The sequence below is a fragment of the Gobio gobio genome (assembly GCF_949357685.1).
Source record: "Gobio gobio genome assembly, chromosome: 14".
Classification (NCBI taxonomy): Eukaryota; Metazoa; Chordata; class Actinopteri; order Cypriniformes; family Gobionidae; genus Gobio; species Gobio gobio.
Genome location: NC_137107.1, coordinates 991,529 through 1,016,761, shown reverse-complemented (window position 1 = coordinate 1,016,761; position 25,233 = coordinate 991,529). Strand labels below are relative to the sequence as shown.

At 42.8% G+C, this 25,233-nt stretch overlaps 1 protein-coding gene across 1 annotated transcript in view; it reads left to right on the top strand.

Moving 5' to 3' along the window:
- The window catches only part of LOC307137873 (NACHT, LRR and PYD domains-containing protein 3-like), a 54,328-nt gene extending 30,564 nt beyond the window's left edge, over positions 1-23,764 (top strand). Inside the window, exons 4-9 of the mRNA XM_079835878.1 lie at positions 55-1,858; positions 2,100-2,273; positions 2,375-2,545; positions 6,140-6,313; positions 21,982-22,028; positions 22,536-23,764. Coding sequence (XP_079692004.1) covers positions 55-1,858; positions 2,100-2,273; positions 2,375-2,545; positions 6,140-6,313; positions 21,982-22,028; positions 22,536-23,113 — 2,948 coding nt within the window. The 3' untranslated portion in view covers positions 23,114-23,764. The remainder of the gene's footprint in view (positions 1-54; positions 1,859-2,099; positions 2,274-2,374; positions 2,546-6,139; positions 6,314-21,981; positions 22,029-22,535) is intronic.
- The last annotated feature ends 1,469 nt before the right edge of the window (positions 23,765-25,233 follow it).

Sequence of the window (25,233 nt, the reverse complement as noted above, 5' to 3'; positions counted from 1 at the left end):
ACTTTATGAAAACCATGATCACTTAGTCTTTGCTGTCTTTTCTGTCATTTTTAGGCTCAACTGCAGATGACAGTCAAGCTGCTCTTCATGATTACACAGAGAGCAGCTGCAAACTGAAAGACAAATTAAAAAAGGACTACAAGCGGATATTGGTTGGTAATTCACAGACGGGTCATCTGGAATACCTGAATGATATCTACACTGATTTATATGTGGTGGAGAATGAGACTGGAGGAAGAGTGAACAACCACGAGGTGAGACAGATCGAATCAAATCTCAACCGATTGATTGCCAAGGAGACACCAATCAAGTGTAATGACATGTTTAAAGTCTATAAGGGTCAACGAAATGCAAATGTACTGACGATGGGGATCGCAGGGGTAGGAAAAACTGTCTCTGTCAATAAATTCATCCTTGACTGGGTTGAAGGAAAAGAAAATCAGGATATAGTCTTCATTTTTCCTCTGCCGTTCCGTCAGCTAAATCTGACTACAGAGAACTGCAGTCTCATGGAACTGCTTCATGAATACTTCTTTGATCCTAAAGAACTGCCTTCTCTTCCTGAAGGTGATGGTAAGGTCTTGTTCATTTTTGATGGGCTGGATGAATGTCGCTTTCCATTGAATTTTAAAGAGGGTGGCAGATTTACAGATGTTCACAAAAAAACAACAGTGAGTAAGATAGTTACAAGCCTTATCAAGAGACATCTGGTTTCCTCTGCTCTCATCTGGATCACATCCAGACCAGCAGCAGCTGGACAGGTACCCCGAAACTACATTGATCAGGTGACTGAAGTGCGAGGATTTAATGATGTGCAGAAAGAGCAATACTTTATCAAAAACAGCAGTTCTGAGGTTGCTGGAAAAATCATCCGTCACATCAAGAAATCCAGGAGCCTGTACATTATGTGCCACATCCCTGTCTTCTGCTGGATATCACTCACTGTTCTTCAGCCTCTACTGGCTCAAGAGAGCAATGACAAAACACCCACAACTCTCACAGGGATGTACACAAGCTTCTTACTTTCTCAGCAGCAACAGATGGAAGAAAAATACTGTGGTGACCCTGAACCTAAAGCCAATGCAATGTCTTTCGATCAGATTATTCTGAAGCTTGGGAAATTGGCCTTTCAACAGCTGAAGAAAGGTCAACTGATTTTCTACAAAGAAGATCTTGAGAAATGTGGACTAGATGTCAGTGAAGGGTCGGTGTACTCTGGGTTATGCACTCAGATCTTTCAGAAGGAAAAGGTTTCAGCCAGAAACGTTTACAGCTTCGTACATCTCAGTGTACAGGAATTCCTCGCTGCTCTCTATGTGTTTTTTATCAACAAAGACAAGAACGCAAACCCATTTCTTCAATCTTGGAAAAAAATTGCACAGAAACTCTTCAAAAAGCCACTGTTTCAACTTCATAAGGCTGCAATCAACAAGGCTTTACACAGTGAGAATGGACAACTGGACCTTTTCCTTCGGTTCCTTCTGGGTCTCTCACTGGAGTCCAATCAGAGTGACCTGAAGGAACTACTGCCAAGACTGGAACTCAAAACAGAGAACATTAAAGACACTGTTGACTATATCAAACAGAAAATAGAGGAGGAGAAATCAGTAGAGAAGACCATCAATCTCTTCTACTGTCTCAGTGAACTGAAAGACGACTTTGTAGAGGAAATCCAGAAGAATCTGAGCACAGGAAATCTTTCAGCACTGAATCTGTCCTCTGCTCAGTGGTCTGGTCTGGTGTTTGTGCTCATCATGTCAGAAGAGATTCAAGAGAAGTTTGAACTGCAGAAATACAGAACATCTGATGAAGCAGTGATGAGACTGCTGCCAGTGATCAAAGAAACCAGAAGAGCACTGTAAGAGTCTTCTTTACAATCATATATATGAAGAAATGTAAATGTATCAATGTGTGTGATAATATTACATGCCAATGTATCTCCAACATCAGGCAAGATGGGTCAGGCATCAGTTAAAACTCAGGAACCAATTTCATTATCCTTAATTACATCATAAATGAAAGAAACTGAAAGTACTGGTTATTTAATAAAGATATTTATTTATATTGCATTTTATATTATTGTTCTGTTTTCTGCACAGGCTACAGTGCTGTAATCTCACTGCTCAGTGTTGTGAGAGTCTGTCATCAGCTCTACAATCCTCAAACTCTCTCCTGAGTGAGCTGGACCTGAGTAACAATGACCTGCAGGATTCTGGAGTGAAGCTGCTCTCTGATGGACTGAAGAGCCCAAACTGTCAGCTGCAGATACTGAGGTTTGAGTTCAAATCCTTTTTTTTATTTGCAATAAGTTAATTATTAAAAATCACACTACTGAGTTTTATTCTATATGCAATTACAATGTGTTTTTCTTCAGATTCCCTACATGTAATCTCAATGCTCAGTGCTGTGAGAGTTTGTCTTCAGTTTTACAATCCTCAAACTTCCTGAGAGAGCTGGACCTGAGTAACAACGACCTGAAGGATTCTGGTGTGAAGCTTCTTTCTGATGGCCTGAAGAGTCCAAACTGTCAGCTGGAGATACTGAGGTAAATGATTTTAAAATAATTAAAGAAGTACTATCACAGTAAATGGCTTTGTCACAGAATGTGGCATCTGCTCTCAATGGAATGTAAGAACAAGAGACAAAAACAAATTTTTAAGAATGTGATTTTTTCTTCCCATATTTATACAGATGTCTGTTTTTTCTGAGTTGACCTTTGTGAACTGAGAAAAATATTGTTGGGGTGGAGGGATGGGAATGGACTGTATGAAGATTGCAAAATGGCCTTAAACAAGTACTAAAACTGTAAAATATTGTGTTTTCAAATACATCTATTTCAATGCATGGTTTGCTTCCGATAGCACTGAACATACTAGTAACGTCATCTAGTGGCTTGTGTTCCTGGCATCATTAACTCTTTCCCCGCCAGTGTTTTTAAAAAAGTTTTTAATCATTTTCACAAACATGGTATGGCCACCAGAATATTTTGTTGTATGAATATCTGAGCATGCAATATTTCAAAAGGAATAACAGAGCCTCTGCTTTTAAACGAAATAAAAATGTGTGATGAGTGATGATCGAACACAGATGGAGTAGATGGAGTCCATCAACACCCCTAATGCTTGCACAGTCCTATAGCTCATCCTGGGTTGACATTTCATCCAGTAACATTAGATTTAGATTTATATGCTGTTTAATTTTGATAATCACTATATTTTACATAAGCATCAGCTCATAAATGAGATTGCTCGTTTCTGCGTCTTCTTTACCTGTGTTTTGATCAGGAGATTCTGAACTCATTCAGAAGATGCGTAATAGCACCCCTAGCTTATAACAGTGAAAACACAGAAACCTGGAAAATTTCGGGTTTTTGGCAGGGATAGCGTTTTCTCACAAATAACTGAAAATTCTACAGGGAGTGCAGAATTATTAGGCACGTTGATTTTCTGATCATATTTTTTTTCCAGGCACATTTGACCAATTCCAAACCACAGTAATCCTAATAACTACTATTGATTTAGTATTTAATAATGTATAAGTGATATATAATTGTTCATGAAGGCTGGAAATGAAAATCACCTTATATTCAGGTGTGCAGAATTATTAGGCATGTTTTCTTTTACAGATAAATTGAGCCAAAAAAGAGATTTAACTCAGACTGAAAAGTCAAAAAGTATTAAATGCCCATGAGAAGGATGCAATACTAATGCAATACTAGACATTGCAGTTAAGGCGTGACCATTGGACAGTGAAATGCTCGTTGGGTCTGCAGGATCTGACAAAAACATGTGGCGGAGAAAAGACACCTGTTAACTGCAAAAGAATGAAGAATTAAGGTGAAGAATTAAGGGTGAAACCATCAGGAACCCTTTAGTCTCCAGCGCCACCATTTTCCAGAGCTGCAACCGACCTGGAGTCTCCAGAAGTGCAAGGTGTCAGGATCTCAGAGACTTCAGTTAGGTAAAGAATCCTAAAAAAATGACCCCCACTAAATAAGAATCATAAGCTGAAGTGTTGTAAAATACATGAAGCCTGCTTTTTTATAGGCTTTATAGGTTTTATAGGTTGAGAATGACTCTTGAAGGACCAGCTCCTCATCCTCTAGTACCACTGTTTGAAGAATTCATCTTCCAGAATCTGGCAGTACGTTTTGGGAGTTCATTTTAGTCCATCCTGAAGTCCGTTTTGCAGAGATGGACTAAAAATGAACTCCCAAAACGTACTGATTCTGGAAGATGAATTCTTCAAACAGTGGTACTAGAGGATGTGGTGCTGGTCCTTCAAGAGTCACTCTCAACCTATCTGTCCATAAAGCCTATAAAAAAACCTTCTTCATGTATTTTACAACACTTCAGCTTGTGATTCTTATCTAGTGGGGGTCATGTTTTAGGATTCTTTACCTAACTGAAGTCTCTGAGATCCTGACACCTTCACTTCTGGAGACTCCAGGTCGGTTGCAGCTTTGGAAAATGGTGGCGCTGGAGACTAAAGGGTTCCTGATGGTTTCACCCTTAATTCTTCACCTTAATTCTTAATTCTTTTGCAGTTAACAGGTGTCTTTTCTTCACCACCTGTTTTTGTCTGACCCTGCTGACCCAACAAGCATTTCACTGTCCAATGGTCATGCCTTAACTGCAATGTCTAGTATTGCATTAGTATTGCATCCTTCTCATGGGCATTTAATACTTTTTGACTTTTCAGTCTGAGTTAAATCTCTTTTTTGGCTCAATTTATCTGTAAAAGAAAACATGCCTAATAATTCTGCACGCCTGAATATAAGGTGATTTTCATTTCCAGCCTTCATGAACAATTATATATCACTTATACATTATTAAATACTAAATCAATAGTAGTTATTAGGATTACTGTGGTTTGGAATTGGTCAAATGTGCCTGGAAAAAAAATATGATCAGAAAATCAACGTGCCTAATAATTCTGCACTCCCTGTATGTTTGGCGGGGAAAGAGTCAATATCTCAATCAGGGTTCAAAAATAACAAGACATGCCACATGATGTTTCTCACCAGTTGGCTGGCATTCCTTTTATGAATTCTAGCAATACATGTTTGAGACAATGGGATATGGCTTTTTATGAATTTTGAAGATTGTGATATTTACACAGAGCAGCTCATGGTCCTGTTTTCAGTGTTTTATAGCGATTCACAGTAAATCAACATTAAAATTTACTTTACTACGCATGCGTAAACCCTCATAAAAGCTTACTGAAATGATAGAGACGGTTTCGAATTTGCGATCACAAATACTCTGTGTATAGGGAGCGGTGGTACATTTATCGGATGCTTTCCCCTTATTTACACTGCACACATCTGCGCCACATTACGGCTCTGACACAGCAACCGGAGCTGATCGTGGCCACTCTAGTCAATGCTTGTTTTTATACCAGCCGCCCACAGCCCGTTTCAGAAGCATCCCAGAAGCGTCTCTCCACGCTAGGCTCTGTTGCGCAACGAATCCTATGCCATGGTCTTGTCATTAATCTTGCCCATCACATGATCAGTGAACTGTGATTCTATGCTAATTTCTCTCTCATGCTCCATCATGGTGATATTGCGAGAAAGCTTTTCAACTCGACGAGAAATCTCGTCACATTTTAATATTGCGAGATCTTGTCACACTCCTCCTATCAGAAAAAAATTTGTTGGAGGACTAAACGTGTCATCATTTTCAAACACCTGCGTTTTCACAGCCCACACTATAATGCAAAAACGAATGTATCCACTGTGGAGAGCATTTTTAAAAAAAAAGTTTTTTGGTGGACATAAGGCCAAAACAGAAGAAGAAGTATGGATAAGGCCTAAGTCTAGTAATCTTGAAGACTTTGATTAGATGCATCAGGTGTGTCTAATTAGGGTAGAGCTACTCATACCAGGGCAGTGGGCCACTCATAACATGGTATTGAGTATGCAACAAGCACCAAATAAGCCTAATATGCTGAAAATGACTGTCAATGTTTCTTGTCTCATCATATTCAATTACAAATTAAATAAATTAAATATTTTCAAATCAAAACAACAATTTATTTTTATTTTCACTGGAAATTACTATTTAAGTTTTTTTTTACACCGTTACAAATTAATAATACCAATAATCATATGGACTGTTTCTGTGTGTTTTTGTAGGTTGTCTGGCTGTATGGTGACAGAGGAAGGCTGTGGTTATCTGTCTTCCACTCTGAGTTCAAACCCCTCACACCTGAGAGAGCTGGATCTGAGCTACAATCACCCAGGAGATTCAGGAGTCAAGCTGCTATCAGACAAACTGGAGGATTCAAACTGCACACTGGACAAACTCAAGTATGTGAAGCATATTTTCCTTTGATGGAACAACTCAAAAACAGTATTACCATGTATTACAAACCAATTTTAATTTATTTTTTATTACAAACATTCTTATTGAGAATGTTATACTATTGACTGCTTCATTCTGATTGGTTGATGAGCTTTCTAAGGCATGTAATTATTTTCCAATAAACAGCAGCTAAAGTAGTTCCAGTCATGTCTTGACTACATTACAGTTCCATATCACTTCACGATTTCACTTATTTCAGCCTGACACTGACCAAACAAATGCATTTAACAATCAATAAGACAAAAATGACAAACTATTTCCAAGATTTTCCCACAAAATTACATTATTATCCATGAAAAGTAGCGATGCACCGAAATTAAAATTCTGGGCCGAAACCGAAAATTTAGGATGCACTTGTCTAGTGTTAATTTTGTCACCTATTTTTAATTCAGTCTTAGTCTTGTGCCAAATGTATTGACACAGCACTGGAAGTATTGAGAGCTCCATGAACCACGTGACCGTGCGTGCCACCGGGAGATGACAGGCTGGCAGCAACAGTAGTCTGAGACCTGTACGTGAGCAAAAGCGCAAACTCTTTCAGAATATTTTGAACAGGGTTATCTCATGATGAAAAAGTAGAGACGATTGTAGACGAAAATGAAGAGAGATTTTACCTTAGTTTTTATTTTATGCAAAACATTTTAGTCTCGTCCTTTTCCGTCAACAATAATGCATGTTAATTTAGTCTTAGTCTGCGTTTTTGGACATTGGTGCAGTCTCGTCATCGTCTCGTCTCATCTTCGTCATGGAAAAAAAGGCCGTTGACGAACATATTTAGTCTTTAGCCCTTGAGTCTGAGTCCGAGTCATTTGATTTTGAGTATCTACCGATACCGAGTCCCGATCCGATACTTCTATAATATAAGTATATGGGTCATTCCTGGGATTCTGTAATATTTCAACTTGGACTTTTACAATTTTTGAACTACATATAATTACATTTCTAAATACCCCACATTATTAGGCACATATCAAACCTTCAAAAAAATCATATTTTCCCATCTCAGGCATTAAAGACTTTTTATTATTTTCAGTTTTTTTCAGATTTGTACACCTGTTATTCTCAACCCAGTAACGGACAAAACTGAATTAGTTTAAATAGGATTTTACACAAAACCTGTTATAAAACAAACATCTACCTACTGCTCATGTGTCCCTCATACCAATTCAATGACTTCAAATGTAACATTTATGATAATTTTCAATATACCTATATATACCCAAGTATATATACTTCTATATGTTAGTGGGCAGTAGATTATCTGTCATACCTCCTCTCTCCTTTTTTCATCATTCTCTCATTTCTATAAGCCTCCTCATTTACATCACTCTTTCTTTTTGTCTCCTTCTCTTGCCCTGTCTCTTCCCCTCCTAAAGCTGAGCTCTGGCTGATAGTCTTTTCATTGTTTAACATTTTATATATTAAAACAGCTGTCAAATATGAAATGTTAAGTTTGGCTACTTGCATCTCGCACCGTTTACTGAAGTGTGTTACTCGCACAGCAGCTTCTGCGTATAAAGCCTGCATACTTTCATTTGATTGGTCATCTCAAATATTTGTATATTGATGAGTGGTGACGGTGACAGACCGCAGGCAGAGCAGCTCAGACAAGAAGATATCCTTGCAGCACTAAAGTAGTGTTAATACTCTATTAGGCAATTATTTCGCAACATTTATTACATTTAACACATATTAACTCACTTTGGATAAAAGTGTCTACTAAATGACTAATGTATTATGTACACCTCGGAAAAATACAGAGGTCCAGACTTCATAACGTTAGCTGGCTACGGCCATCGTGTAGGCAGCCTAGTTTACCTCAACACTTCAGTTTACTTGGTCGGAGCTATTCAGTCTTGTTCAGCTAGTTTCTCCACAGAGCCTTTACTGTACACATGATGTTGAGCTTGTATCAAATTCAAATGGATAAAGCGACTGCCTGGTGCTCATAACTCGTTATCACTTCAATAGAGCAGCAAAATCGCAGAACGAGTTCGTCAGCGCTGTGCGTGAGACGATCCAGCTGCTCTCGCGCTTCGAGTTTGTTGGATGCGCTCGCGGTTTAATCAGGTAATGCAGTTTCTTCACCTGGATTTTGATGCTTGTTCCCAATCCCATGCATTTGCAGCACTCGAGTAAATAACAGCGCTTAATATATGGGGGGGGGGGGGGGCGTGGTGGGGTATGGCGAGCAGCGCTCCAGGAAAAGTTTAGGTTCTCCCGATCGACTGTCAACTGTCCCCTCTGTGCTCGGGCCCTGGGGATTCAGCCCCAGCTAGCCCTTATGTTAATCCAGCCCTGTACATATATACATCCGAGTCCTGATCGGGAGGTAACGTCCGATTCCGATCGAGTCTCAAACCACGTGATCGGGCCCGATTTCCGATCACAAGATCGGATCGGGACATCCCTACTATTGGTGTCCTCATCTGAAACTTTAAAATACTTCCATACCGCTGACATGCTTAATCTTTGATATGCAGACGCGTGATTACAGCTCAATCGTGAGTGAAACCTAAGCGCTCGCGCATGAATGGGAGGGGCGGGTGACATTAATTTTCGGTTTATATTTTCGGCTGGGTTTTTTTTTTCAGCTTGAAACCAATAATGCCATTTTCGGACTAACATTTTCAGCGGCCGAAATTTCGGTGCACCCCTAATGAAAAGTATACTCTTTTCAGACAGGATCTGATCAGCTTCATGCAAAGTAGGAGTATTTGTTCTTAACACAATGGTAACTTTCATCTTGTACACAACACAGCTGTACAAGGGTTGATCTATTCACCATAGGTGCATCATATCCAGGTATATGTATGGGGTTTGAGTGTGTGTGGGTGTCTATGTGGAAATAAAAAAGAAAGAGAATAAAGTTAAATGAACTCACATGTATCTAGTATCCTAAGACATTATTTAATGATCAGTTTACATAATCTTTGAAGACATTATCAGGTTAAATGTTACAAAAGAATTAAACTATGAAATCATATACCAACACCACCACCTAGTGGTGAGAAATGGTACATACTTTCAAACTGTTCATGAGGTAATTTACATAAACAGCACGTAAACATAAACATCTTGTATGTTAACTTCACATAAAGACACATTCAGTTACTATTGTGTGTAATGTGTCATTATGTGTAAAATACAGTTTTGGATTACAGAATACATTTTCTATGAAAATACAATACAGAATATCATGACAAGGCATATTTAAATACGCTTATTTTTAATATAATTACATTGAATCATTTAGGTGACATGTTGATGGTGCACTCATCTGTCAATAGTTACAACAGTTCTCAAGTCACTTGAACACTGAACTGAGGGAACAGTTCAGACTCTTGACATGTCTGCGGAGAACCAATGAGCTGCTGTTATAAATGTGTGAACCAAGTAGTTGACTTGAATGAGGGAATTTAACCAGTAATGCCACCTAAGAGGCACTTGTGCCAAGTATTGACAATGCCTTTTCTTCTTCTGCTATGAGAAAGATGTTGTTGGTTCCACCTCCTGTTTTTTGTTTTTAAAAAAAGCTTCTGTCCTCTGCAGGGCCCTTTTCCTTTAGCAAAGTCCTACCAGATCTTTAACTTTAACTTTTTAATTTTTAACTTTATCAATTAAACTTTCGACCGACCGCATTCCATGGAAAAGTGTTGAATGTTGAAAGTGAAACTCAAGATGCATTCGTGACGTCATGACGAGCGGACCTGGTCGCGTTAGTCTTTCGATCGGCAGGGTATTTTTCCAAAAATTTTCCATAAATTGAACAGGGAAGGCGGCCGGTCGAAAGTTTACTTGATAAAGTTAAAAATATGGATATTTTTCTTACACAAACTAGGGGTGCACCGATCCGACTTTTTCAGTCCCGATACCGATACCGATGCCTGGGCTTTGTGTATCTGTCGATACCCGATACCGATCCGATATATTGTTGAATTAATAATAAACTGTATATCTTCCACCTTATACCTTCCTTGAAGAGACTAAAGGCACCAGACTTTACTAACTAAACATAACTAAGACAAAATAACAGATGTATGTAAGGTGTTGAATTCTTATTTATTTAAAAAACAATTGTGCATTCAAATCTAAAATAGAATGTAATCTAACTTCTTTAAATAAATAAAATGTAGCAGTGGAAACAAAAAACAGTGTATTGGTCAAACATACAATAGTAATCTGACAGTTACCAAACATTTTTTACACTACAGATAATTGTTTTGGTATATAATCATATCAATATTAAAAAAGTAGCATTACAAATTAACAAATAGTCTAATTTTCTGCCATATGCAATTTAATAAAAATTTTCAGCTAGCTAATAACAACTTTGTTCTGGTTTCACCTCACTCCAGATTAAATGATTGTAGGCTAGGCCTATTTATTTTACTACACATTGTCAACAGAAATAAGATGAAATACTGTTGATAATTAAAAATAATTCTTACTACTCACTCTTGCTAAATTGGGTAAGCACACTTGTGTTCTCATTTCAGTTGCGTTCTGAGTAAATTAATAAACTGATTCATGAGTTCAGTGTTGGACAGATCAGTTGTTCTGGCCAGTCGTTAAAATGATTCGGTTCAAAGGAGTCATTAGGTCACGAATCGGACATTAGCAGACGCGTTGTGTGCGAATCCCGTCTGTTAGAACATCGCGAAAGATGTCAACACACAGAAAACACTTCATAACTGGATATAATTTGTCTCCCGCTTATTGAAAGTATGCTTTATGTCAGCTGGTCAGAGAAGAGTCAATGTTTTTTGAGCGCAATTCACACCCAGTGATAATTCAAGGACAAAATTGTCCGAATGTGTCACGTGCAACATGGTTTCGGTCTTCCGAGCTTTTGATTTGGATTAATATGTGAAATATGAGAGCGAACACTGATTATTTTGAAGACCCAGAGAGCGCGCGCGGGGGAGGAGCTCTCAGATCGGTCTCTCTGTCACTCAGTCACGAGCGCAGCATCTGTTCTACATCACTCGTAAATCACAATAACTCATCAAATTAGGCTTTGGCCGTCAAAAACATGTCAATGCAGGAAAGACCCTGACTTTGCAGTAATACCCTCGAAACAGCGACGAACTAGTTGGCGTGGCAAGCGTGAAATATCTCCTCCACACAGCCGACTCTCTGGCTCGCTCAATGTTGCTTCTAGCATGCGACACACGTGAAGCTGACGAATGACGTCGGTTCTGCTGCGACGGAAAAAAACACCTGGATCGGCTTGTGGATCTGTTAATTTTTCCGATCCCCGATCCAGCTATTTTGTCAGTATCGCGGCCGATATCCGATCCTAATATCGGATCGGTGCACCCCTAACACAAACGCATCGATTCACTTCAGAAGGCCTTTATTAACACCCCAGAGCCGTGTGGAGCAGTTATTTGATGGGCAGATACACTTTTTATGGACTTCAAAAACAGATCAACTATGAATCCAATTCAAATGCTTGGATTAGCCTGGACTTTTGTAATATAACTTAGATTTTATTCGTCTGAAAGAAGAATGTCATATACACCTAGGATGACTTGAGGGTGAGTGAATTATGGGCTAATTTAAATTTTTGGGTGAACTATCCCTTTAACCCTCTCGAGTCGGCGGTCACGCCGGCGTGATTGGCTTGCTTTTTTCTTATCAGTGCCAAAGAGACTCAAATAACTGTCGTTTTTTATCATTCAGGCAAGTGTTATACATCATTAAAATCTGTTAAGTTTCTATTTTTTTTTAGTACAGTCACAATAAAAACAAATGGTTGTGCTTTTTGCAAAATAAAGAAATCAAACATGATGCGCGATCTGCAGCCTCTCTGTCAAAGACGTTAATTCAGATAGTCTTCAGAAAATTACCTCTAGCTTATTGAATACTTGTCTGACAAACATGAGCCATAAGTCTAAAGAAATGCTGAAATGTCAGGTTTTAAACAAATCAAAAACAAATATTCTGTGTTTATGTAATCCGTTTGAAAGCAGAGCGATGTTATTCGTTCCTGAGCGGCTCATTATAGACTAATGCGACCACGCCCACGAAGCACGCGCTCTATTGAGATTCAAATACTGAGGCTCCGGAGACGACGCCCACACACACATCATCTCAAACAAACACATCGTGCACGAGGTGCACTGAGGCTTTCTTTGTTTAAATTAGCTCAAAATTATAAGTAATTACCTTGACAAACTATACATCATTTAAAAGATCTAAGACTCAAGCTTCCATTTTTGACCTCTGTTTTATTCTCAAAGTCATATAGTGACCGTAATTTGTTAACATATAGTCCATATATAGCACGCATGAAGAAGATATCTTCTTCATGCGTGCTATATATTAACTACATGTGCACGGAGCGCCCCCCAGCTGCCAGTATGAAGTATGAAGAGTTTTTTATGAATGAGAGCAGCTGACGCTCGTATTACAATCTTTAGAAGGTACCAACGGTTTTTATATTCATTGATCGATTTCTGGAAGCTGTTTATTTCAATGTCACATGGTATCACCATGTGACATTGACATAAACAGCTTCCAGAAATCGCTCTAACAATGTTAGACTAACATGCAGATAGACAAGTTTGAAGATAATAAACACACAATCGCGACAATATATGGCTTATCTGTGTTATTTATACCATGTTGGGTGTTTTCATAATAGATTATATTTATAATGCGATGCTACTTGAGCTTTTATAATTAAGCAGTATATTGTAAAATATATTTTCTGTCTGATTTTTTTGATCCAAAGCCAAATGAGATCACATAAGGTTATTTAAAACAATTGGTGTAATAAATCATAAATTATAGCTTAATAAATCATAAATTGTTGTGGCAGAGAATATAGATTGTTTTAAGTTATCTGGTCTACCTTTATGAAGAAACTCTGCACTGTGCCTAAGCAGAATTTCCCCTTGGGGACAATAAAGTTAACTAACTAAGCAAAAACTCACTTCATTTTGATTTTCCCCCCAGGAATGTTTACTTATCTAGTAAATTAATCTTGATTTAAGAATTTTAAATATTTGGACTGGAAACAAGAAAAAATACCAAATAAGAAGATAATTTTTTGCAGTGTAGTCAAATCTTCTGATAATTTAAAATATAATAGGCCTTCCCTTTCGTTCAGTCACTACGACGTACGTTAGTGACTAACGAATGGGGGTTTCGCTTAGAAGCCAATCATCTTCTAGTATTCAACAGCGCCCAATGGCAGTGCCAATGCCATGGGCATGCGGAATTTGCATGCGTAACTCCGCCCCACCTCGTGGGTATATAAGGAAGTACGCTGGCAACATCGCATTATGTTTCTGCTTTGGAGCCAAGAGGATCTCTTCACTCCTTCAAGCCTGATCTGAGTCTTCGACAGCCTTCGAGACGAGCTGCTTTCCAGAGGCGTTGGTGTTACGGCGCGTTCCAGTGATCATCATACTGCCTGCCTGCTGATCTGCGCAGTGGTCCGCTAGACAGCTGGTGTGTGGTCCCTGGGCGCTTCGGCGTTCTCTGCGAAGCTTCCTCTCACAAAAGAGCTTACACGTGACGCGTCCTTTTCAGGATGTCTCGTCCGTGTACTTCTGGGTGTGGCCGGTCGTTATCTCCCTCTGATGGGTACAAACACTGTCTGGTATGTTTGGGCTTTCAGCATGCCCAGGCAGCGTTTGTGGATGAGTCATGTTCCCACTGCGGGAACATGACCATCGCGGTGTTGCGGTCAAGACTCCATGACCTTCGTACTGAAGTGAGAGTCCCCTCTACCACACCCCGATCTACTGAGTCCCAGAGGCCCAGTACTTCGGCTGGTGGTCAGGGTGACCTGATGGTTACGGTGTGGAACAAAGCCCCGACGCTCATGCCTCGGGCCACACCCCCATCTTGCACACTGCAACCCGCAAGTGTTCAGACGCAGATCGCGGGGCCGGCTCCGGCCCCCCCGCGCATCTCGTTTGGCGCTCTGGAGGAAGATGCGATGTCGGTCACCGCATCACAAGGTGGGCTCGAGTCCTCTGAGGATGATGACTCGGCTGTGCTGCCGCCTTCGGGCGCGCCAGCATTGCCCGAGTCGGACCCAGAGCTGACAGCCATGTTGTCTCGGGCAGCTGCGAGCTTAAGGATAGAGTGGAACCCTCCGCCCTGTCCCGAACGCTCAAGGCTCGACGATTGTTTTTTGGGAGCGCGCGCTGACAACCGTCAGTCCCCGCCCCCAATACCTTTCTTTTCCGAGCTGCATGAGGAACTCGCGCGGTCCTGGAAGTCCCCGCTGTCTTCCCGTGACTGTTCGGCGACTTCCTCCGCCTTCTCCGTCCTCGATGGGGCAGCTAAAGGGTACACTGGGGTCCCTCCAGTTGAACGTTCTGTTGCGATGCAACTGTGTCCTCAGAGCGCTTCAACCTGGCGTGGTGATCCTAAGCACCCCTCCAAAGCCTGTCGATTCACATCAACCTTGGTGGCGAAATCGCACAGAGTCGTGGGGCAGGCTGCCGCTTCGTTGCATGCCATGGCGATCCTCCAGGTCTACCAGGCCAGGATCCTCAAGGACATGCACGAGGGTGGAGTTGATCCGGGGCTCTTAAATGAGCTGCGTGCCGCCACCGACCTCGCTCTCCGGGCGACGAAGGTGACCGCACGCTCCCTGGGTCAAGTGATGTCCACAAATGTGGTCCAGGAGCGTCACCTGTGGCTGAACCTGGCCGATATGCGGGACACCGAGCGGACCCGGTTCCTCGATGCCCCCATATCCCAGGCCGGCCTCTTCGGCGGGGCGGTTGAGGACTTTGCCCAACAGTTCTCAATCGCCCAGAAGCAGACTGAGGCTATCAAACACGTACTGCCCCGGCGGCCAGCTGCTGCCTCCACCCAGCCGCTGGCACAGTCGCCTCAGTCTGCTCCACGCTGAGGACGCCCTCCTAAGGCTCCCGCCCCTCCCACCCGGTCCAAGCAGCAGCCTTCACCCGGGCCGGGTCGCGGAGGAAGCCGTAGGAAGGCGTCCAAGGCCCCTCAGGCCGCCCCGCGCCCCGCTAAACGTCAGGCCAAGTGGCGCTCCTGAGACGGACGGCTCAGGGATGGGAAATTCTTTCGAGGAGATGGTAGCAGGACCACTCCTTCCCCCGGTGGAGGGCCGGGGGAGAATCCTTTGTTCAGCTGCTGGCCCCCGGGTCAGTAGCACCCTATGTTGGTCAAAGAAAGAATTAACACTCCCATCCCTGAGCCCACAGAGTCCGGTGATGACGGTGCGCGCCACCCACGGGTCCCGCCACTCGCATCCCACTCTGTCGCCAGCCTCCTGGCAGAGCAGACCCCAGTGGAACGTGCGTCCTTGGTCTCCTCTGTCAGGACGCAGCTGTCAACCGTGCCCCCGCACTGGGACACCCACAGCCTCCCATGTCCGGGCCGGTGACGCTGCATCGCTGCAAACCCACACCGGGTACGTCTGTACTCCGTATGACCCCGCTGGCACAGTTTCTGGGAGTCTGGCTTCAGCTTCCAGGGCTGTCCCGCTGGGTCGCGCGGACCATCAGGCGCTGCTACGCGATTCAGTTCGCGCAGGTTCCTCCCTGCTTCCGGGGAGTCCGTTCCACTATGATCGGGGCCAACGCCCCCGTCATGCGAGCGGAGATTGCCACCCTACTGGCGAAGGGTGCGATCGAACCTGTCCCTCCAGCCGAGATGAATTTCGGGTTTTACAGCCCGTACTTCATTGTACCCAAAAAGACCGGTGGGTTACGACCGATCCTGGACCTGCGCATCTTGAACCGTTCCCTTCACCGGTTTCCGTTCAAGATGTTGACAGCGAAACACCTTTTCGAATGCATTCGTCCAGACGATTGGTTTGCAGCGATCGACCTGAAGGACGCCTACTTCCATGTCTCCATTCTACCTCGACACAGACCGTTCCTACGGTTTGCTTTCGAGGGGCGGGCATATCAGTACGCAGTTCTACCATTCGGGCTATCTCTGTCCCCTCGCGTCTTTACGAAGATTGCCGAGGCAGCCCTTGCGCCCCTTCGGCAGCACGGGGTTCGCATCCTGAACTACCTCGACGACTGGCTCATACTGGGTCACTCTCGAGAGCAGGTTTGCGGACACAGAGATTTGGTGCTCCATCACCTAGCCCGTCTGGGCCTTCGGGTCAACTGGGAGAAGAGCAAACTTTGCCCCGCGCAGAGGATCTCTTTTCTCGGTATGGATATCGACTCGGTCGCCATGTGCGCGCAGCTTTCGAGCGAACGCGCGCAGTCTCTGCTGACTTCCCTTCGTCAAATCGAGGGCAAGAGTGCGGTTCCACTGAAACATTTTCAGAGGCTCCTGGGGCATATGGCATCTGCAGCCGCGGTGACGCCGCTCGGATTGCTTCATATGAGACCGCTTCAGCACTGGCTACGCGATCGAGTCCCGAGATGGGCATGGCGGTCTGGCACGCTCCGGGTACAAGTGACTCGGGCCTGCTTACAGACACTCACCCCGTGGTCGAACCTCAGTTTTCTACGGACCGGAGTGTCCTTAGAACGAGTTTCCAGGCATGTTGTTGTGACAACAGATGCATCATCTACGGGCTGGGGTGCCATGTGCAATGGACAAGCAGCCGCGGGCTCCTGGATAGGACCCCAGCGCCTTCTGCATGTCAATTGCCTCGAGTTACTGGCAGTACGGTTCGCCCTGCACCGCTTCCGAGCGTTGCTGAGGGGTCAACATGTACTAGTCAGGACAGACAACACGGCCGTAGTAGCGTACATCAACCACCAGGGCGGTCTACGCTCCCGCCGTATGTCTCAACTCGCCCGCCATCTCGTTTTGTGGAGTCAGAAGCACCTGAGGTCCCTTCGTGCTGTCCACATCCCCGGAGACCTGAACTGTGCAGCCGACGAGCTCTCACGGTTTCAGCCTCTCCCCGGAGAGTGGAGACTCCACCCCCAGACGGTCCAGCTGATATGGGAACGGTTCGGCGACGCACAGGTAGATCTGTTTGCCTCCCAGGACTCTTCCCATTGCTCCCTGTATTATTCCCTGACCAAGGGCACCCTTGGCACGGATGCACTGGCGCACAGCTGGCCGTCAGGGCTACGCAAGTATGCGTTTCCCCCAGTGAGCCTTCTTGCACGGGTACTGTGCAAGATCAGGGAGGACAAGGAGCAGGTCATGTTGGTCGCCCCGTATTGGCACGGCCAGACCTGGTTCACAGAACTTCTACTCCTTGCGACAGCCCCTCCCTGGCCTATTCCTCTGAGACCGGACCTCCTCACTCAGAGACGGGGCACCTTTTGGCACCCGCGTCCAGCGCTCTGGAAGCTCCACGTGTGGCTTCTGGACGGGACGCGGCAGGGTTGAGTAGCCTTCTACCTGCGGTGGTCGCTACCATCACTTCCGCTAGAGCTGAGTCTACGCGACGTCTCTATGCGTTGAAGTGGAACCTCTTCGTCACATGGTGTTCTTCCCGCCAAGAAGACCCCTGGAAATGCCCGATCGGGTCCGTGCTATCGTTTCTCCAGGAGGGGGTGGAGCGAAGGCTGTCTCCTTCCACCCTTAAAGTGTATGTGGCCGCAATATCTGCCTACCACGATCTCCTGGGAGACAAAAAGGTAAGTCAGCACGACCTGATCATCAGGTTCCTGAGGGGGGCGAGGAGACTGAATCCTCCTCGCTCTCCTCTCGTTCCTTCTTGGGACCTCTCAGTAGTCTTAAGTGCTCTGCAGAGGCCTCCCTTTGAGCCATTGCGGTCGGCTGAGATTAAGTTCTTGTCTATGAAGACGGCTCTGCTGACCGCATTGGCCTCGCTTAAGAGGGTCGGGGACCTGCAAGCATTTTCGGTTGACGAAGCGTGCCTTGAGTTCGGGCCGGCTAACTCTCACGTGATCCTGAGACCCCGGCCCGGATATGTGCCCAAGGTTCCTACCACTCCGTTCCGAGATCAGGTGATGAACCTGCAAGCGCTGCCTTTGGAGGAGGCAGACCCAGCCTTGGCATTGCTCTGTCCAGTACGCGCTCTCCGCGCCTATGTAGACAGTACGCGATGTTTCAGGACCTCAGACCAGCTCTTTGTCTGTTATGGTGTAGAGCGGAAGGGAAGTGCTCTCTCAAAGCAGAGGTTGTCTCACTGGATAGTGGACACCATTGTTTTGGCTTACCAGCAGCAAGGTCGACCATGTCCCCTTGGTGTGAGGGCACACTCCACCCGGAGTGTGGCCTCCTCTTGGGCTCTAGCGCATGGCGCCTCGCTAACAGACATCTGCAGAGCTGCAGGCTGGGCTACACCCAACACATTCGCCAGATTCTACAATCTCCGAGTGGAGCCAGTGTCCGACTATGTACTCGCCCCTACGGGTGGCCGGTAATGGGCCAGGCTCAGGTGTCTTCGCTTGCTCGCCATTCCACTCCTAGGACTGGATACGTGCGATTATTTTCCTCAGGTGAGCTCCCCGAGAGCCCTGAGCTCCTCCAGCACTGCTTACTCCGACATCAGTTCAGTCTGCCCTTTCGAGCCCAGACCCTCATGTCCGGCCAGGTGCTCCGTGTGCATGGTTCCCCTCCGGCGACCCCTACACGAGTATTTCCACCGTAAGCCTCCTCAGCGAGCAGGTGTCTTTCCCTTGGCAAGTCCCTGCCGCCCCTAGGGTTAAAAATCCACCTTCGGCTGGTACCCTAGAGTTCTTCCATATGCAGCCCTTAGCGGGTCATATGTGTGTTCCTAAGTCCTCACCTACGGGTAGGCATCTTGGCATTCCCTCACTGGGATATGCTTCCCAGTGTACCTTGGTATTCCTGTGATAAGTGGGAGTCCTTCGTCCGTACTAGTCTTACGACAGGGTACTCACACTTACGCAGGGCACTGGATGACAGCTGAGTGGCGTTGTTGTATTGGAACCCCCATTCGTTAGTCACTAACGTACGTCGTAGTGACTGAACAAAAGGGAATATCTCGGTTACGTATGTAACCCTCATTCCCTGAGGAGGGAACGGAGACGTACGTTTCTTTGGCCACGTCAGCTGTGCTGCCTGGAACGCGGAGTTCAGTCTTGGCTCCTGCAGCAGTAACATAATGCGATGTTGCCAGCGTACTTCCTTATATACCCTCGAGGTGGGGCGGAGTTACGCATGCAAATTCCGCATGCCCATGGCATTGGCACTGCCATTGGGCGCTGTTGAATACTAGAAGATGATTGGCTTCTAAGCGAAACCCCCATTCGTTAGTCACTAATGTACGTCTCCGTTCCCTCCTCAGGGAACGAGGGTTACATACGTAACCGAGACGTTTGTTGATTACATTCCAAATAAAATAAACTATATACTATAATAAAAATATATATTTCCTTTGCTCTGTTGCTCTCTGTCACATAGGCCTACCTGCAGCTCATTCATCTCTCGCTCATATCAGACTAACGGTTGGAGGGGAGTGGTTAAGGATATTTAAATCCAAGCCGTCAAACTGAAGCCATCAGAAAAGGAACACCATTTCAGACCGGATGGTACTTTTCAGATTACCACAATAAACTATTTTTTCTGTGTATTAACTTGCATGGATTAATTGTTCACCCTAAGACCTGTAATGTGTGCTAACAAAAAAATAGGATTTTAAGCTATATTTGCCCCCAGGGTATCCAATATATAGTTGACTTTGTTTCTTCAATAGAACACAAATAAAGATTTTTAACTCCAACCGTTGCTGTCTGACAGTGGTATAATGCATGTGAATGGTAACATGCATCTATGAGAGTAAAAAAACATAAAAACATGCACAGACAAATTCTAATTAAACCCTGTGGCTCGTGATGACACTTTGATGACACTTAAGACACAAAATGATCAGCTTGTGCGAGAAACCGAACAGTATTTATATAATTTTTTACCTCAAATACCCCACTATGTCCAACAGCCTTCAGCGCGCGATCACTTCCAGTAAGTGAGGTCTGTACATGATCTGGGATAGTTTATGCAAGTGCCAGAAGTGATCTCTCGCGTGTACCTCAGCTCCATATTGTGTACATTGACCTCACTCACCGGAAGTGATATCGCGCTCAAGCCAAACTCTCAAACAGGGCACTTTACTTATGCGCAGCTTAAGTTCAGTCTGCCTGATTGGCTGCTTCCACTGCACGCTGCTTTGCAACCCAGCTCCTCCTTAAACTGTGTTTAACCCTCTCCAGTCGGCGATCACGCCGGCGCAATCGGCTCTCTTTTTTCCTTGTCAGTGCCAAAGAGACTCAAATAACTCTGTCGTTTTTTATCATTCAGGCAAGTGTTATACATCATTATAATCTGTTAAGTTTCTATTTTTTTGTGTACAGTCACAATAAAAACTAAATGTTTTGCTTTTTGCAAAATAAAGAAAACAAACATGATGCGCAATCTGCAGCCTCTCTCACAAAGACATTCATTCAGATAGTCAGAAAAGGAACTCTAGCTTAGTGAATACTTGTCTCACAAACATGAGACATATGTCTAAAGAAATGCTGAAATGGCAGGTTCTAAACAATGTAAACCAAATCGAAAACAAATATTCTGTGTTTATGTAATCTGGTTGAAAAGTGATAGATGTCAGTCTTTCGCGAACCACTTCATTATCCACTAATGCGACCACGCCCACGTATCTCGTGCTCTTTCAGATTCAAATACTGACAATCCACGCGTCAACGCCCACACATCAACTCATACAAACACATCTAGTGAAGCGCTGTAACGTTACTTCAGCTACATCGTTTTGAGACGCGTTGAGCTATAATTCTCCTCATGAAAAGCTGTTCATTCAGGGCTGATTGTAAGGTAGGCTTTATTCTGTTAAGTTTATTCTGTTAGCATCTGTGAATATTAAACGCACAAAGACCGTTTAAATATGAATCCTGCTGCATGTCATACAGTTTAGACAAGATTTATTTGGCCTGTTTTGGACAGATTATAATGTGTTTATTGTAAAAGAGCTTGCTTTATTTACTGTGAATTTCGTTAGGTATAAATTGTATCTTAATTTTAATTATTTATTATTTATTTTTTTAGCATGAGACTACTTTCAAAAACATAAAAAATAGTAAAAAGAAAATTAGAAAAAATGCCCTTGTTAGTAATTTGTGTCTTGTTTCTAGTCTAAATATTTAAACATTCTTAAATCAAGATGCATTTACTAGATAAGTACAATTTTCAACTAAATAAGAGTGCATTTTTTGCAGTGTAGTCAAATCTTTTGATCATTTAAAATATAATAGGCCTTTGATGATTACATTCTAAATAAATTATTCTGGAGTTTTGTTTTGTAGAAAGTGATTTTTGTTTTGTTTTGTAGAAAGTGAATTGCTTTCTTTACAGAGATTTTCGTTTTGTATAAAAATTGTATCTTAATTTTAATAATATTTTTTTTTAGCATGAGACTACTTTCAAAAACAAAACTAAATTTTTTACAAAAAATTTAGAAAAAATGCTCTTAGTAATTTTTGTCTTGTTTCTAGTCTAAATATTTAAACATTCTTAAATCAAGATGCATAAATGGGGGGATTTACGCTGAATGGGTAGAGTTTGTGTGTGTGTTTGTGTGTGTTGGGTAGGTTTAGGGGTAGGTTAGTGTGAGGGGAGAGAATACACAGTTTGTACACTATAAAAACCATTACATCTATGATTGATTGTGTCGTTGTGTGTTTTCTAGTGTGGACCATGAAGGAGAAATCAGGATTACAGCAGGACTACACAAATGTAAGTCCACACACACACACACACACACACACACACACATACAAACACACTCTCTCTCTCACAAACAAACACACACACACACACACACACACACACACACACACACACACACACACACACACACACACACACACACACACACACACACACACACACTTATTTACAATTTACAATTACTTACATCTGACAGTAATTTGAGCTAATTTAAACAAAGAAAGTTTCAGTGTGTCCACGTCCTCGTGAAGGTTATCAGGTTAACTTTAGAATCCAATCTCATCTGTTTGGTAACCAATGACGATTTCAGTCAGAACCTCATTTAAACTCAAAAGCTGTTAAAGAATAACATTTCTTTATTATCGTTGGTTGCTTGTCAACAGACATGAGTACACTATAGATGAGATTTATAGACAGGATAAGAATCCTAAATCACGGATTTGTGAAAAATTCTAAATGAAGATAGAAAGTTTCTGTAATAAAAAAAAATGTCTGATGTGTTTTCTCCATCAGATTCACTTCTGACTCTGACTCTGGACCTGAACACAGCACATAAACGCCTTTGTCTGTCTGAGGGGAACAGAGTGGTTACTGACACTGGCACAGAGCAGCCGTATCCTGATCATCCTGACAGATTTGATGTGTGTCCTCAGGTGTTGTGTAGAGAGAGTGTGTGTGGACGCTCTTACTGGGAGGTTGAGTGGAGTGGTGAATGTGTATATATATCAGTGTCGTACAAGAGCATCAGCAGGAAGGGATGGGGAGTCGGTTATGAGTGTCGATTTGGATCTAATGATCTGTCCTGGAGTTTGTCCTGCTCTCCTGTCAGTTACTCATTCGCACACATTAACATAAGTTCTGATCTCCCTGTAGAGCCCATCAGCAGTAGAGTAGGAGTGGATGGTAATATCTATAGAGTAGGAGTGTATGTGGATCACAGTGCAGGAACTCTGTCCTTCTACAGCGTCTCTGGAGACACAATGAGCCTCATCCACACAGTCCAAACCACATTCACTCAGCCGCTCTATCCTGGGTTTAGGGTTAATTATGGATCATCAGTGAAACTGTTGATGAATCAGAATAGACTGTAGAGAGAGTCTACCCATAATGCTTTGAGCAGCATGATAAAATCAGTGACCATCCCACGCTGGCTTCACTAGATAACCCAAGATAAGAGGCTTGATGCAGAAAGGCGATGAACACTTATATTTAATAAACACCAGCACAAAACGTTAACACAAGACAATGACACAAGATGGCTGAGGGTTTAAATACACTAGATAACAAGAGACTAAGGGTGCGTCTCAATCAGCTCCCTAGCTCACAGGCTCATGAATCAGTATATAATGTTTGTAGATAAAATTTTATTATTCAATATTACCTTTTATTAGTATTCATAATCAGTTAATTTTGTGTATCTGTATTGTTACATTTTATTAGTATTCATAATCATTTGTAATCATTGTATGCTTGAATACATTGGAGTGTGAAGTGGTGTACGTAGTGTATGTTTCGATGAATATGTTGACTTAACGGTTTGTTATATATTCCATGCATATGTTGACTTTATATACATTCCATTTTAATGGATGTCACATGTTCCTCTTGTAATATAGTTTTCCAGCATATAAAAACACAACCTTTTTGCCCAGAGGACCAGAGAAGCTGGCATGAAGACCTTCGTTTGGTACACTGTCTCTCTATCCTATGTCTGATATTAAATAAAAGAGATCTCTTGGCACAAAAACTGGTGTTTTGTCCCGTGAATTAGACAATGGGGAAAGAGTTTAATTTCAAGTCTACAATGTTCATAAATTAGTACACTGGTAAGGATGGTAAAGGACGCTGGCTCACTACACATTGGGACACTGATGACTGTATTTCCGGCAACGTGACAACGTCTTCATTGTACAACATCACTACTGGTATTTATGAACAAAAGCAGAGCTGATATCTTTCTGACATTACGTGTAATGTTATTTAACCCTCTGAGCACTGAGCACTTTTCTGGGCCCTGGAGGTGTTTTGCTTATTTCTGTTACACTAGTAGTACACTATTTTAAGCACAAACTCTGCTACAATAATATGTGAGCAGCATGTGTGTAAAGGTTTTGAGAAAATTACGTTCATGCGTGTTTTGTGGGGGGGGGGGGGGGGCAGTCACTGTTATAAGGCTATAAAACCCATACTGAATATTTGTTCACCAGACTTTTGATAACTGGATCATGTAGGCTAGAATTTTTGCTTCAAGACGATGTAAAAATCACTCATTCAGCTAAAACAATATACTGGTTTAATTTGTAAGACATGTTTTTATCAGGAAGGCTTATGCGGGGAGGGTGTGAATCATCATGAATATTGATGTGTTTTACATCTGAGAAAGACAAAGACCCCTCCCCTAATCCTAATGGCCCTATATCAGCTGAATGAATGTGAGGGAACTACAACAAAGAATCCGAAGAGATTCAAAGAATCGCTTTTTGAATTGTTTTCATTTATTTACAACACAACATAATCCAAACATACAAAGGACAAAAAGTGGGACAAAAGTAAGGGACAATAGTGTTTTTTTGTAAGGGACACTCAAATTGTTTGTACTGTAGCTACCACACTGTGTATGTTATTTCAGTGTCTAAATGTGTGTATAAAAGGCTCTCAGATATAAACACATTTGTTTTGCTCAACCTATTAATGCACAATTTAATCCTAAAAAGATTTTAACATCATAGAAATTAATGTCAGTTGTTTTGTAGCATTATACACTACCGTTCAAAAGTTTGGGGTCAGTAAGAATTTGTTTTAAATTAATAGTTTTATTAATAATTCATAATTTTTAAGGAATAGTTTTATTCAACAAGAATGCATTACATGTGTCAAAAGTTACAAAAGTTTATTTCAGATAATGCTGTTTTTTTACTTTCTATTCATCAAAGAATCTTGAAAAAAAATTACATTACACAAACGGATATTCCTGCCACGTATGACGTTGCTAAGCTTTTTGATCTCGTTGCGCATAGACGCGTCTGAGAAAACGAGCGCGGCACATGGGCATGACGGCGGTGTTGCTCTCTATTTGAGCGCGTTTGCCGCACGTCTAGATTTAAAATAACAAACTTGAGCACACAAAAAACGCAACATATGTGAATGGCTTTGTCAGTGGTTACATCAGCGTAGCAGTCAATAATTGGGAAAGTCATGTACGGGACATTTA